The sequence below is a fragment of the Staurois parvus genome, unplaced genomic scaffold (assembly GCF_062004578.1).
Source record: "Staurois parvus isolate SC_StPar_1 unplaced genomic scaffold, SC_StPar_1.0 ptg000299l, whole genome shotgun sequence".
Lineage (NCBI taxonomy): Eukaryota > Metazoa > Chordata > Amphibia > Anura > Ranidae > Staurois > Staurois parvus.
Window position 1 is genome coordinate 23,481,110 of NW_028318095.1, and position 12,992 is coordinate 23,494,101.

The window sequence follows — 12,992 nt, forward strand, 5'->3', positions numbered from 1 at the left end:
GAAAGATATTGCTGCATGATTGCTACAGTCTCTCATTTGTTTTACTCTAAAGCGGGTTGGATTGGTACTGTTTTATATTAATCTTTGCTGATAAACACGAGGATTAAAGCAGAAATCCAGTGCCATTCTGTATTTCCTCATAAACAATTTAGAGAATGTTGTCAAAGGCAGTACAATATGTACCAAATAGTATTTTTTGCGTGTGATTTTGTGTCTGAGCTGCAGTTTCCAGACCAGCCCACCTCCTTTAGCCCTTAGTAGAGGTTACACTGTCCATTCTGCATTTGTGGTCTATTTTGTGTTTTAAGTGAACTGAATTTTTAAAACCAAAATTGTTGCATTGGGTAGTACAAACCCAAATATTTTCAGTGTTTAGGCTATCCCACTAATTTCAGCTGCTTCACAACATGAGCGTAATAGAACCTACATATATTGGATGTTCAACTACTTCCAGCACCTTTCATGAACTGAACTGACCTGTCTTAACCTCTCTGGCGGTATTCCTGAGTGTAGCTTGGGGTTAATTTTCAGTACCAGAAGCGGTAACCCCGAGCTACACTCGGGATTACACTGTAGCGTTGCTCTGAGATCCCTGCAGCACTTACCTTGTCCTTCGCTCCCGCGATGTCCCCCCTGCAGTGTCCCCGGCCATGTCCTTTGGCAGTGTCCCTTTAGGTCAAAAGCGGTTTTAGCTAGAGCTAGAGAACAGCGATAGCAAGTTAGAACCACTTGCAGAATTGAGTGATAATGATTTGTGGGGAAATTCGTCATCAGACACTGAAAACGATTCTGCGACTGAGCTCAGTGATGTGCGAACTTGGCGTTCTATTTCTAATTTCAGTGTTTTTAGTTTGATGACATTATTGAATTAAATGTATTATTATTTATTTTTTATGATTCTTTATTATATTATAATTTATGATTTCGTGTTTCAAATTTTATCATACCCGGGATGTTTACTAGACTCTTGTTCGGACAGATTTCAGTGAGTTATTCCTAAGAATTACAGGCCTACAATAAAAAAACAACATATTTCCATGCAAAAAAATGTACCGCTTTGAGCACAGAAATATGGACATAATCAGAACGCTAGGGAGGTTAAACAAGCAATCAAGGACCACAATACTCAGCAACTCTTTTATTTGTCAAAAAATTATCTTTTACTTATTGAATTTTTGTGTGCTCCAATAGGCAGTGTGGTTTGGCTGTGATGTTGGCAAACATTTTCATGGAAAATTGGGCATCAATGACATGAACATGTAAGTTGTTTTCTTGCTATGTGAGTCTGTATACTACGTTATCTTCACTCTTACTTTCTCATATTCCAAACTGACTATATGCATTATTGGATCAACCTACATATATAATGTGTGGACCCACTGGTTTTCCCACTATAACCTAAGGAGCTGAGCTGCATATTCTCAACCCACCATCTCTGAAGTTTTCAAAGATACTATAAGACACTGGCAAAAGAATACTGCTTTCTGGTCTGACCTCAGCAGTTTTTGTTAATTGGGAGTACCAGTGGAGGAAATAATTATTTTCACGTCCACTATAACATTTATTCCAACTATTTTCTCCTGTATGCAAGTTCTAAAAATAGTTTAGGTTAGACTTCCCCGTCTCTATGCAAAATTAGCTAAAATACCCAGAGGTTTAAAGCTGTGTGTATGTACATACATATGTGTGTGTATGTAAGCTAGTTGAATTTGAGTACAGACCTATCTCAAGTTTTGTTGCATAGTGCAAATCAGTAACCAGGCCTGCAGCTTTTTTCCAAATGTGTCTTTCTTCTTCATATTGGCACTATATGTTAATTAACCACTTGACACCTCTGGAAGGATTTTCCCCCTTTATGACCAAGCCATTTTTTGCTATTCAGAACTGCAATGTAATTGGCAATTGCTCGATCATGTAGCACTAACAACATAACTAAATGAAATGTATATAATTTTTTTCATACAAATAGAGCTTTCTTTTGTTTGTATTTGATCACCAATGGGTTTTTATTATATACATGAAAAATGACCAAACCATTTGAAAATAATAAACAATATTTTCTACTTTCTGGTAAAAAACGTATCCAATTAAAAAAAAAATATATATATATAATGTCTACAAACAATTGTGTGGGTAATTTTATACACACACACACACACACACACTGAAATTATTTACGCAGCTATGAAGCACTACTGGTATTGGTGGTGATCAGCGACCTAGGGCTTGTTCACACTTGACTAATTTCTAACTCTTGCCAAACGCCCCTATAGTGTTTGACAGGCGTTTGGGAAGCGATTTTAATGCTCCTCCAACGCCCTATGCGTGTTTTTGAGGCGTTTTGATAGGCATTTGCCAAGTGTTAAAACCGCACCACAAATGCCTACAATGAAGTTTAATGGTATTAACGCTCTGCAAATGCCTCACAAACGCCTGCCAGGCATTTGAGGAGTGTCACCATAGACCTTTATGGGAGGCTTCAACTCTTCCTAACTAGACATGAGGTGTCAATTTTGCCACGACACTAGAGCTTCAGTGTGAACAGCACTGTGTGCTGCCATGTGTAGAATTTTCATAGGCATTTGAGGAACATTAAAAAACGCTTCCCTAACGCCTGCTAACAAAGTTAGTGTGAACTTAGCAGCAGGCAATCTTGGCTCTAAATGGACCCCTGCGGAGAGGTACACTAACTGACACTGACATCAATAGTGACACTAATACAGAGATCAGTTATAATACTGTACACTGTATTAATGGCACTGGCTGAGAATAGTTAATATCAAGGAGTTAACTGTGTGCCTATCAAGTGTAATTTGTGCTGCTTTTACTAATGGATCTGTCTATTTTTTTCTCCCTGATTTGCAGGGAGAAGGAACAGCCAGATTGCAGATCAGATCCCTGTGTATTTGTAAACACGGGGCTCTATGCTGTGATTGGCTACAGCTGATCAGCAGGTCTCTGTCATAAATCATTGGCTGGGACCTGCTGACAAAATCCCACTGTACCCAGTGACAGCATGGGTTAGCAGGGGGCTTGCATATGTGCCCCTCTTCCAGAACAGGCTGGATGGCGTACCATGCATGTGATCCAGCATCCCTGTGCCACCTGGCCGGGCAGAAATTGGATAAAGTATGCTCTAAACAACCAAGTTTGTGTATCTTGTGAGCTGATCTGGATACAAATGCACACCACACTTTTCAGATATTTATTTATAAAAATGTGAAAACCATTTATCATTTTCCTGCCACTTCACAATTATGTGCCACTTTTTGTTGGTCTATCAAATAAAATCCCAATAAAATACATTTACGTTTTTCGTTGTAACATGACAAAATGTGGAAATTTTCAAGGGGCATGAATACTTTTTCAAGGCACTGTATAACACAAACCAAATCTAATATTTCAAAATTATTACAGTCCTTACACTAAAAGTCTTTGTTCTATGATCTGTAATGTTATTCCTTCTGTGCTTATTCTGCTTCTTCACTAGTTAAGTTGTTGTGTTTTTTTTGTTTTTTTTTTACCTTACATTCAAGTAGAGGTCAATTATCACCTTAAATCATGCAGATTCTCCAATACTCAATATGAATGGTGTATCGGCTCGGTATCCTTTTGTGCTTCAACCATTTTTTCCATGTTCTCCACAGTACTCAGTATTACATGTAAAAAAAATCAAACTATATAGTGCTTTATCCTTATAGAAACATAATGCTTCAAGTAAGTACTACTCACATAAGTAAATATCCACTGTGCATTTATTATATACAACCTATGGGCCACCCTCACCAGATATGCCCTCCCCTGGTCCCTTTAAGCAGAGGATATCTGATTGCTGATACAGTGGATGTATAAAACAATCACCCCTGTAAAATAATCACATTTTGTTGCTTTGCAGCTTGAAATGAAGACACAGTTTTTGTTTTATCTAACTGTATTTACTCAAAAACAGAATCATGGCGTTGGAGAACGGATCACCCCTTTGTATCAGTATTTTGTTGAATCACCTTTTTCTTTAATTACAGTCTTTAGTTTGTTGGGATATGTCTCTACTAACTTTGCAATATTTGTCCACTCTTCTTTGCAGATGTTCTCATTTTCAGTTAAATTTGATGCTGACTCTTTGTGGACTGCAGTCTTCAAGTCATTCCACAGATTTTCAATGGGGTTTAAGTCTGGGCTCTGACATGGTCATGCAAGGGCATTCACCTTTTTCTCCTTCAACCACTGTGTGGTCATTTTTGCTGTGTGCTTTGGGTCATTGTCATGTTGGAAGATAAACCTTCTTCCCATTGACCACTTTCTGGCAGAGAGCAGCAGATGTTCCTCAAGAATTTGATGATATTTGGCCCCATCCATTTTTCCTTCTTTCCTGACAAGTGCTTCAGTCCCTGTTGCATAGAAACACCCCCATAACAGGATATTACCACCTCCATGCTTTACTGTAGGAATGGTGTTCTTTGGATGAGGAGCTGTATTGGATTCTCACCAGACATATCGTTGTTGAGGCCACATAATTTAATTTTAGTCTCATCTGATCATAACACCCTTTTCCATGCGGCCCCAGAAGCTTTAAGGTGCATTTTGGCAAAGCTCAGTTGTGCCTGCATGTGGCCTTTCTTAAGGAGTGGCTTTTGTTTCTTGCAACCCTCCCATACAAGCCACATTTGTGGTATTGTTGTCACATGCACACAATGACCACTCTTTGTCATAAATTCCTGCAACTGCTTCAGAGTTGCTGTGGGCCTTTTAGCCTCTCTGACCAGTTTCCTCCTGGCTCTTTCATCCATTTTGGAGCGATGTCCTGTCCGGGGGAGCGGGGGTCTGTGTTTGTACCAAATACCACCCACTTCTTAATTATAGACTTCACTGGGCTTCTAGGCATTGATAAAGCCTTTGACATTTTGTATCCATCCCCTGACTTTGTACCTGCCCACAACCTTATCCCAGAAATCTTTTGACCGTGCCTTGCCACCCACAGTTGTTTGCTTCAGGTGCACTACCAGGGACTGAAATGCTCCAGGAAAGCTCTTTTAATGCTGCACTAATCAAAATGACCACAGTTGATCACAGTTGAAAGTCAAATGGCTTTGTGTGCCATTGAGAAGATGATTAGCTACATCTGAGTTTAGGAGGGGGTGATTCTTTTTCCAACTCCATGCTTCTGTTGTTGAATTTAAAAAAAAAAAAAAAATTCTGACATGCTGGTGCTATATCTTTCACTTGGATGTTATAAGTTGCACTGAGTAAATGCAGCTGGATAAAACAAAAACTGTGTCTGTCTTCATTTCAGGCTGCAAATCATCAAAATATGATTATTTTAAAGGAGAGTGATTGTTTTCTATACTGGCTGTGATTTTTAGTGCTTAAGTGAGGGGACACTTGATGGAGTGGGTGTAATCTCAAGATGAAATCTTACCATGCAATGACATTGCATATATTTCTTTGTTCATGAGTATTGATTTGCATATGTATAAAAATGATTATTAAAATCTAGGATGTGGCACTATGTACATATTCTTTTCCTTCCATGTGGAATGAGTCGAAGGAAGAGAGAGAGAAGGATATAAAGGGAAAGAATGGTGAGGGCACATCTGGTGAAGGTGGCACATTGGTTGTATATAATAAACGCACGGTGGATTTTTACTTATAGAAACCTAATACTTCAAGTAAGTACTACTCACATAAGGATAAGGCACTATATGGTTTTATTTTTTCACATGTAAAGCTGAGTACTGTGGAGAATGTGGAAAAATTGGTTGAAGCACAAAGGATACTGATGCCAATAAACCATTCATATTGACTATTGGAGGATGTGCATGATTTAAGGCAATAATTAACCTATACTTGAATGTATGGTAAAAAAAAAAAGGTGAGAGCACAATATAACTGGTGAATAAGCACGGGAGGAAGAAAATTTCAGATCACAGAACAAAGACTGTTATTGTATGGACCTTTTTAATTGAAGAATATTAAAGTTGGTTTATGTTATATGAGTGGGAGTAGAGCTGCCTTGATATTGCAATTTTTAAAGAAGGCTGTAAGTAGTTGGTATTTTGCAGAGTAGAGTGGGAACTGGCCAGAGAGGGATCATTTTTATAAAGATGGCCAGTGTTAACATGTATTGCAATATATGCTAACTAAGAATCCCTTATTTTATGCAAAAGTTTGCTTAAAATATACAGTATGCAAGGGTTTAGCAGTGTGCCAGAAGTATACCATCAGGGAAGGTGTCTTTTCTGGCCCAGCACTTCCACCCCTCACCTCACTACATAACCTTTTATGTTGCTGTCAGGGGAAAAGCTATGGGGAATACTATAGAGCAGTGTTTTCCAACTGTGACCCAGGGGCTGGATGAAGGACTTTATTTGTCTTTATCTGGTCCTTGGGGCAGTATTTCTCCCACTAATACAAGGTATTTTTACTCCCACTGTCACAAACAATGAGACACCATTCCTTCTACTGACACCAAGAGTGGGGTATAATTCCTCCTACTGAAAGCAATGGTGGGGCACTATTCTTTCCAATGACAACAGCAATGGGGCACTATCCCTTCCACTGATGTCAACAATGGGGCATGTTTCCTATCAATGAGAGAGCACTATTCCTTCCCCAATATCAGAGATTGGGCACTATTCTTTCTACTGACACCAATGACAGGGCACTATTTTTTCCACTAATTGCAGTGATGAGACACTATTTCTCCTCCTACTGACCATAGGCACTTTGTAACTTTTTTTTATTCCCACTGACCACCAAGCCTTAGACATTGTTTACTCCTACTGATGCTGGGCCATTATCTATTCACACTGGCCACAGTCTGCCCCCCCCCACTAAAGTCTGAAGGACAGTACACTGGCCCTTTGTCTAGAAAGTTTGGAGCGACCAGCAGCAGTCTCAAGACGTACATGTGAATAACCTGAATAAAATATGCTAAGTGCATGTATAATCTTAGGGATGGTCCTTGTTGAAATAAATGGTTTGGCAATATAGTCTCTTTATGCCACACTTAACACTGAGGACAAAATTGTAGCCGAGTTTTATAAGAAGTGTGTGTATGATGCTTACTTTTTTTGGAGACTAATACCTGTACATATGATAAGCTTTTGTTTTTCCTTTGAACTATGCTTAATCTTTGTCATATATTTAGTTGATTTCTTATTTCAGATTTGACCATGAGCTGGTGTTTGGTGTGTCCATTAAGAACCTGAACAAGGGAGAGAGACTTATTTTCGGGGACTCACTGATGACACATGCCATGGCTCTGACTGCAGTCACAGAGAAGGTAAAGCAGGCAGCAGAGCCATGTTATTGCTAAAAATAAATGAATGCTGATCATCTTGTCCTTACAGTGTGCATTTAGACAGAATGCTAATTTTTGTTGAAACAAGTCTTACCTTCCCCAACAAAAAAAAATAGAATATATTGCAACTTACCATTCCTTGCACGAGGTGGCTGCATGAATTTTCTTTTTTTTAAGTTTTTATGTAGAATTGTGATTGTAGAAGGGAAGTGCAGGAGAAGCATTACCCAGTTTACTGGTAGAATGACTAGGACTTGCTAGTAGAAAACAGGCCATATTCTGCATGCATCTTCAGTCAAAACGTTTGTTTTTGAACAGAGAGGGGAAAGGATATAACCTATGTTGGGAAGGGCCAGGCTAACAAAGAGGCTTCCATCTCAGGTGCTGATGAGGTGTAGGGGGTGAAGCCTCTTCTGCCACCACATTGTTAAGTTGTCTCCTGCAGGACTGATCTGTTAGAACTGATTGGTCCTTTCACAGATTACACAGGGAGTGTGGCTCTTCACTGGAGTGTCCATTAGTTTGACAGCCCTTCTCAGTATCAGGACCCCACACACTGCTGATGATCAATACAATACAGAATGGCTGTGAAAAGGACAGCAGAGCTCCAAAAATTATACAAGGAGATATATGAACTCCATGTGTAATCTACAGGACTGAGCTGTTTGACAGCTTGGTGGTACTTTTCTTTAAAGTGTAACTAAAGGCTCCTGTATGATGGTCTACACAAGTCCAAAATCCAATTAGTGTGGTGCTGCACAAGCCTCAGAAAGCAAACAAAAAAACTTCCTTAACCTTCTCTGACTGAGCCTAATCCTACTTCATTTGTTACTCATGCTTTCCCTCCCAGACACTGCAGCTCACAGTGGGAGGGTTTCACTTACAGAGGCAATGCTGTCAATCTAGAAATCAGTATGCAGGACTAGGTGTGGTCAGGAGCTGACATTCGTTTTTCCATCAGTATGTCCATTTACATCCGACCGAGTCCATGTGTCTGCAGACAAAAGCAAAAAAAGTTTGTTTTCCATTTCTGCAGGCCTAAACAGATGTTGTCTGTTTAGGCCCAGAAATGTTTCTTCAACAACTAAAATAAAATAAAAATAATAAATAATAAATGGGTCTTTTCTATTTTTTTTTTTATGTGTAGAAGACTGGAAAGAATTGCACTCATGATCTGTAGATCACGGGCGCAATGTCAGGCTCCTGCAGACTTAGTACCTCTTGTATGAACTACAAGAGCATTCATCAGCACCCTAGCAGTTCATTGGGAACTACTTCTGCACACAGATCGCTGAGAACGAATATTGTAGTTGTGCAAGACTCTGCTATTGTTAAATTATGACGGTAGGTGCCAAGAGAAGAACCCTCACCCGCTATCATTGGGGGGGAGTCATAGGGGACTGCTTACACCCTAAATATGGGTGTGACATGTAACAAGCTCCCAAAGGTGAACTTCTCCTTTAAATCACTTTTTGTGATGGAAGAGTTGACTCTCACATGAAACTGTTGTGCACAATAGATAGATTGCTTGGTCGTGGAGAACTTGGATAGTTCATGTGACCAGGCTTCCCTCCTTCTGGCACTTCTTACCCCCATTCTTTAAATGCATGGGGGTTAATGTGCTTCGGATCCCCAACGCAAGCAAAGCACACATTTGTAAAGCACACTACTGTGCTTTATCAATCTACTGGTATTTGTTTTTTAACTGCTTTATAAATGAGCCCTAAGTGAGGTTAAATTTTCCATTTGGGGTCCCAGACAGCAATCTAAAACTTAGCAAGAATAATAATTACTTCTCAAGTCTTACCAAATGACAATTATACGGCATTTAACCCCTGTATTGGCCTATGCATATCTGAACCTAAACCAGTCTCTTTGGATCCATATTCCTACCATAAAATTGACAGCTGTTCCTTCCACTGTAAAATGGTTTCACTGATTCTTAAGTGTATTACAATAGCATATGACATCCGCATCTATTTATTATAGCCGTGTTGCATCCTCTGCGGTAATCTCCTTATTGGTTTCAGCATTTACTCGATAGTTTTGCAGACTGATATTTACATTAAAGGTGGATGTTGTATTTATTTGTCCACTTCATCCAACAAAAGGAGCTGTCAAGTAAGAGGTGCCACCTCTTTTTTTTCCACTACGAAGTCTTAATTTTCCTGTTGCATTTTACAGTATGTAAGCTACAAGGCCCCATGTTACATTTGAGCGGGTTGAAGCATGTTTCCAGAAGTGCTTTAATGCTGAACACCAGATTTCAGTGTAATTCTTTTGTGCCCATTCACATCTGAGCAATGTGATGACACTTCAACAGGACTGTGAAGCCTGCTGATAATGCCTGCCCGCAGCTAAAAATGGGTATTTGAATCCCACCACCAGAGTTCCTGAGAGATATAATCGTTAAATGAACTAATGTCTAAGTGCACCAAAATGAAAAACCGAAAAATAAAGCACAAGGGATATATTTTACAGTCAGTAAGATATGTCCCTTGTGCTGATGCCTCTTTTATGCAAAATTCTCTTCTGTCCATGAGGCCCACCCCACCTGCACTGCCACAATCTTCCCATGTGGTGGAGGCTTCTATAAATGAAATATGATCTATGAATGGAGGATGAGCAGATGATTGAAAGGGTCATCCCTATCATTCATTAATTATGTTTCATATATAGAAGCTGTAGTATGGCTTCTGTGAATGGAGCAGCTGGGTGGAAGTGGCGGGCACAGTCAGGCCCCTTGATGAGAGCTTGTGACAGCTCCTTAGTTCTATTAACACCCATGGCACCAGAAGATTACAGTGGCAGGGGTGTGGGGGGGGCATGGACAGAGGAGGATTTCACCTAAAATAAGTGGCAGCAGTACAAGGGACACGTGTCACTGACTGTAAGTTATGTCCCTTGTGCTAATTTTTCTGTTTGTGATTTTGGCTGCACTTAAGCTTGTAGTCATCTGTTCAAATTTGAAATGACAGTTTTTGGTGGATAGTTCCTTTAAATTTTTGTTGGCATGAATGTATTTAAATGGCTGTGTTTTTTAGATTTCTTTTACAATACCTCAGTTTAGGAATCTGAAGTTAGACAATGTGTGTTGTGTAGTGTGTGCAATCTTAAAGTCCGCCAAATACCGCTTGATTTACTTTCGTTCGACCTGAACAAGAGAAAATCAGTTGATGCCCAATCCACGCTAGCAGAGTGAATGCAGGAATCTCCACTGCTGGATATTGTATTCAGCAGCTGCAGCAGTCAGAATACCTGAACAGGGGCTGCATCTGATAGGATGCAGTTACTGTTTGGCCATCTATTTTCTACCTGACTCAAATGATTTTTAATTTGACTTTTATTGAGCCAGGTCATTCTTGCAGCACCATCGACTTCTTGGATTTTGTCCAATTCAGCAAGAAGTGGCTGAAATTAGAGTGGTCTATGGGGACCCTAAGCTATGTAGGTATATTTTTACTTACCATGAGTATGATTGCTGTAGTCTTTAGCTGTTCCTGAGACAGTACCCTCAGTTCACCCCCCCCCCCCCTTGGGGAGTTGTGTCTGGCATATAAAAGCCTCATTGTCTGCTTATTGTGAAAGAGAAAATTAGACCTATCATATTATTGCAACATACTGAACTAATGAGTGCTGTACACAGGACCATGGAAGTTAATTCACCAAATATTCATACACTGACCTCCTGCTTACTTTTTGCTTCCCTAGATAGTTACATAATGTTCTGTATTTCCTTCTTCTGGTTATTATCTGGATTATCTAGAAAAAACTATGCCGGGTGAGGGGGCGAGGTTGGGGGGACGATAAGGGATTGAGCGATTTTAAATCCACAGCTGTATTTGAGCAAAAGTAAAGACTTTTTAATGCCGTTGGCATGGATTTAACTTGTGGCTCTCATTAACTGCGGAGCCCAAACTAATAGCTTAAAAGGAAGAGGATTATCAGCTGCTCCTGTCTGAACTATGCACTTGCTTATTTGCCCTTATCAAAAGTAGAACTGTCATATTAGTCTAGACTGTTTCTCTGCAGGTGAAAATTAGGGTCAGGCAGCCTGATCTGTGACAGACTTTGAGACTGCCAATGGTGATAACCAAATCTGAGAAGTCCGAGCCAGATACCTCTGGCAAACTTAGAAATTGTGCAGGGGGCATTAGTATTTGTAGTAATCAGATTGTATACATACAGAGGAACCATTATGCAACTGCAACATCTGCCTGGTAATCAGAGAGTTGTGGGCATCTTAAAGGATGTGTACCCTAAATAAAAACTATCCATAGATTATTCGATTACTTTCATGTATCCCTGTGGGCTGCACAAGAAAGATTGTATTGTATTCCAACAGCCGGAAACCTGTGGCTGTCAGAATAACCAAAAGAGTGGCTGCATCTCATTGGATGACCTTGTTGCCACCTGACATCTTTCGAACCAAAAAAAATTGAAGGAGCCAGGTGTAAAATTGTCAGCCAAAAAGAAGCCAATTGTCAACCAATCAGATGTAGCTACTGTTTGGGTGATCTGACAGCCGCAAGTGCTGGCTGTCGTAATACAATTGACATCAGTTGAGAATCGTTCATCTATGCTGTTTAATATGGATAGGGTAATCAATTTTCTCTAGTTCACCCTGGGGGATGAATGAGAGAAATCTTTTGGTGTTGTGGCTTCCTTTACTAGGTTTAATGTAGCCAGAATGAATCTGAAGTAGGAGGACCCTTGATGACCACTGTATGAAGAAAGGAGAAAAGTGAAATGTTTTATTTGTAAATTGGCTACATTTGCTAGAATATAATGAAAGAACTAATAAGTTGCATTCTTTAACACGGGTCTCCAAATTATGGCCCTCCAGCTGTTGAAGTACTACAAGTTCCATCATGCCTCTGCCTCTGGAAGTCTTGCCTCTGGCTGTCAGTCTTGCAAGGCCTCATGGGACTTGCAGTTCCTCAACACCTGGAGGGTAATCGGTTTCTCCCAGGTGTGTAATTGGGAGCTACAGAATCTTTCTACAGAAACTCTTAAATTATTTGATATTGGGACCCTGCTAATGAAGAAAAATATAAAATACCAAGGAATTAACATGGAATCTGTATTGCAAACCAAATTTCTTTACCATTTAGCATTCAGTGTCAGCACCCCAGAACCGATACACAAAAGTGAAAAAGTAATTTTCTAATTTTTATATTTTTTGCATATTTATCACACTTAATAGATTCAGATCATCAAACTAATTTAACATTACACAAAGATAACCCGAGGAGTAAATACAAAATTCATTTTTTAAACGATGATTTCATTTATTAAAGAACAAAAGCTGTCCAAACCAGTCTGACCCTATGTGAAAAAGTAATCATGACTGAAATGTGATTAACCACATTTTTCAGAAAGCTGAGCTAAATTTCACTTGCTACACCCAGGCCTGATTACTGCCAGACCTGTTAAATCAAGAAATAACTTCAATAGAAGCTGTCTGACATAGTGAAGCACACAGGAAGATCTCAAAAAGCAACACATCATGTCACAATCTAAAGACGTTCAAGAACAGATTAGAAACAAAGTAATTGACCTATATCAGTCTGGTAAAAAGTTACAAAGCCATTTCTAAGGCTTTGGGACTCCAGCGAACCACAGTGAGAGCCATTGTTCAAAAATGAAGAAAACTTGGAACTGTGGTGAACCTTCCTAGGAGTGGCCGGCT

At 39.6% G+C, this 12,992-nt stretch overlaps 1 protein-coding gene across 2 annotated transcripts in view; it reads left to right on the plus strand.

Moving 5' to 3' along the window:
* BLMH (bleomycin hydrolase) overlaps positions 1-12,992 on the plus strand; it is a 105,780-nt gene that overhangs the window by 68,672 nt on the left and 24,116 nt on the right. For both annotated transcript variants that reach the window (XM_089683041.1, XM_089683040.1), the window contains 2 exons: positions 1,192-1,259; positions 7,165-7,282. In XM_089683041.1, the coding sequence (XP_089539167.1) occupies positions 1,192-1,259; positions 7,165-7,282 (186 nt within the window). The remainder of the gene's footprint in view (positions 1-1,191; positions 1,260-7,164; positions 7,283-12,992) is intronic.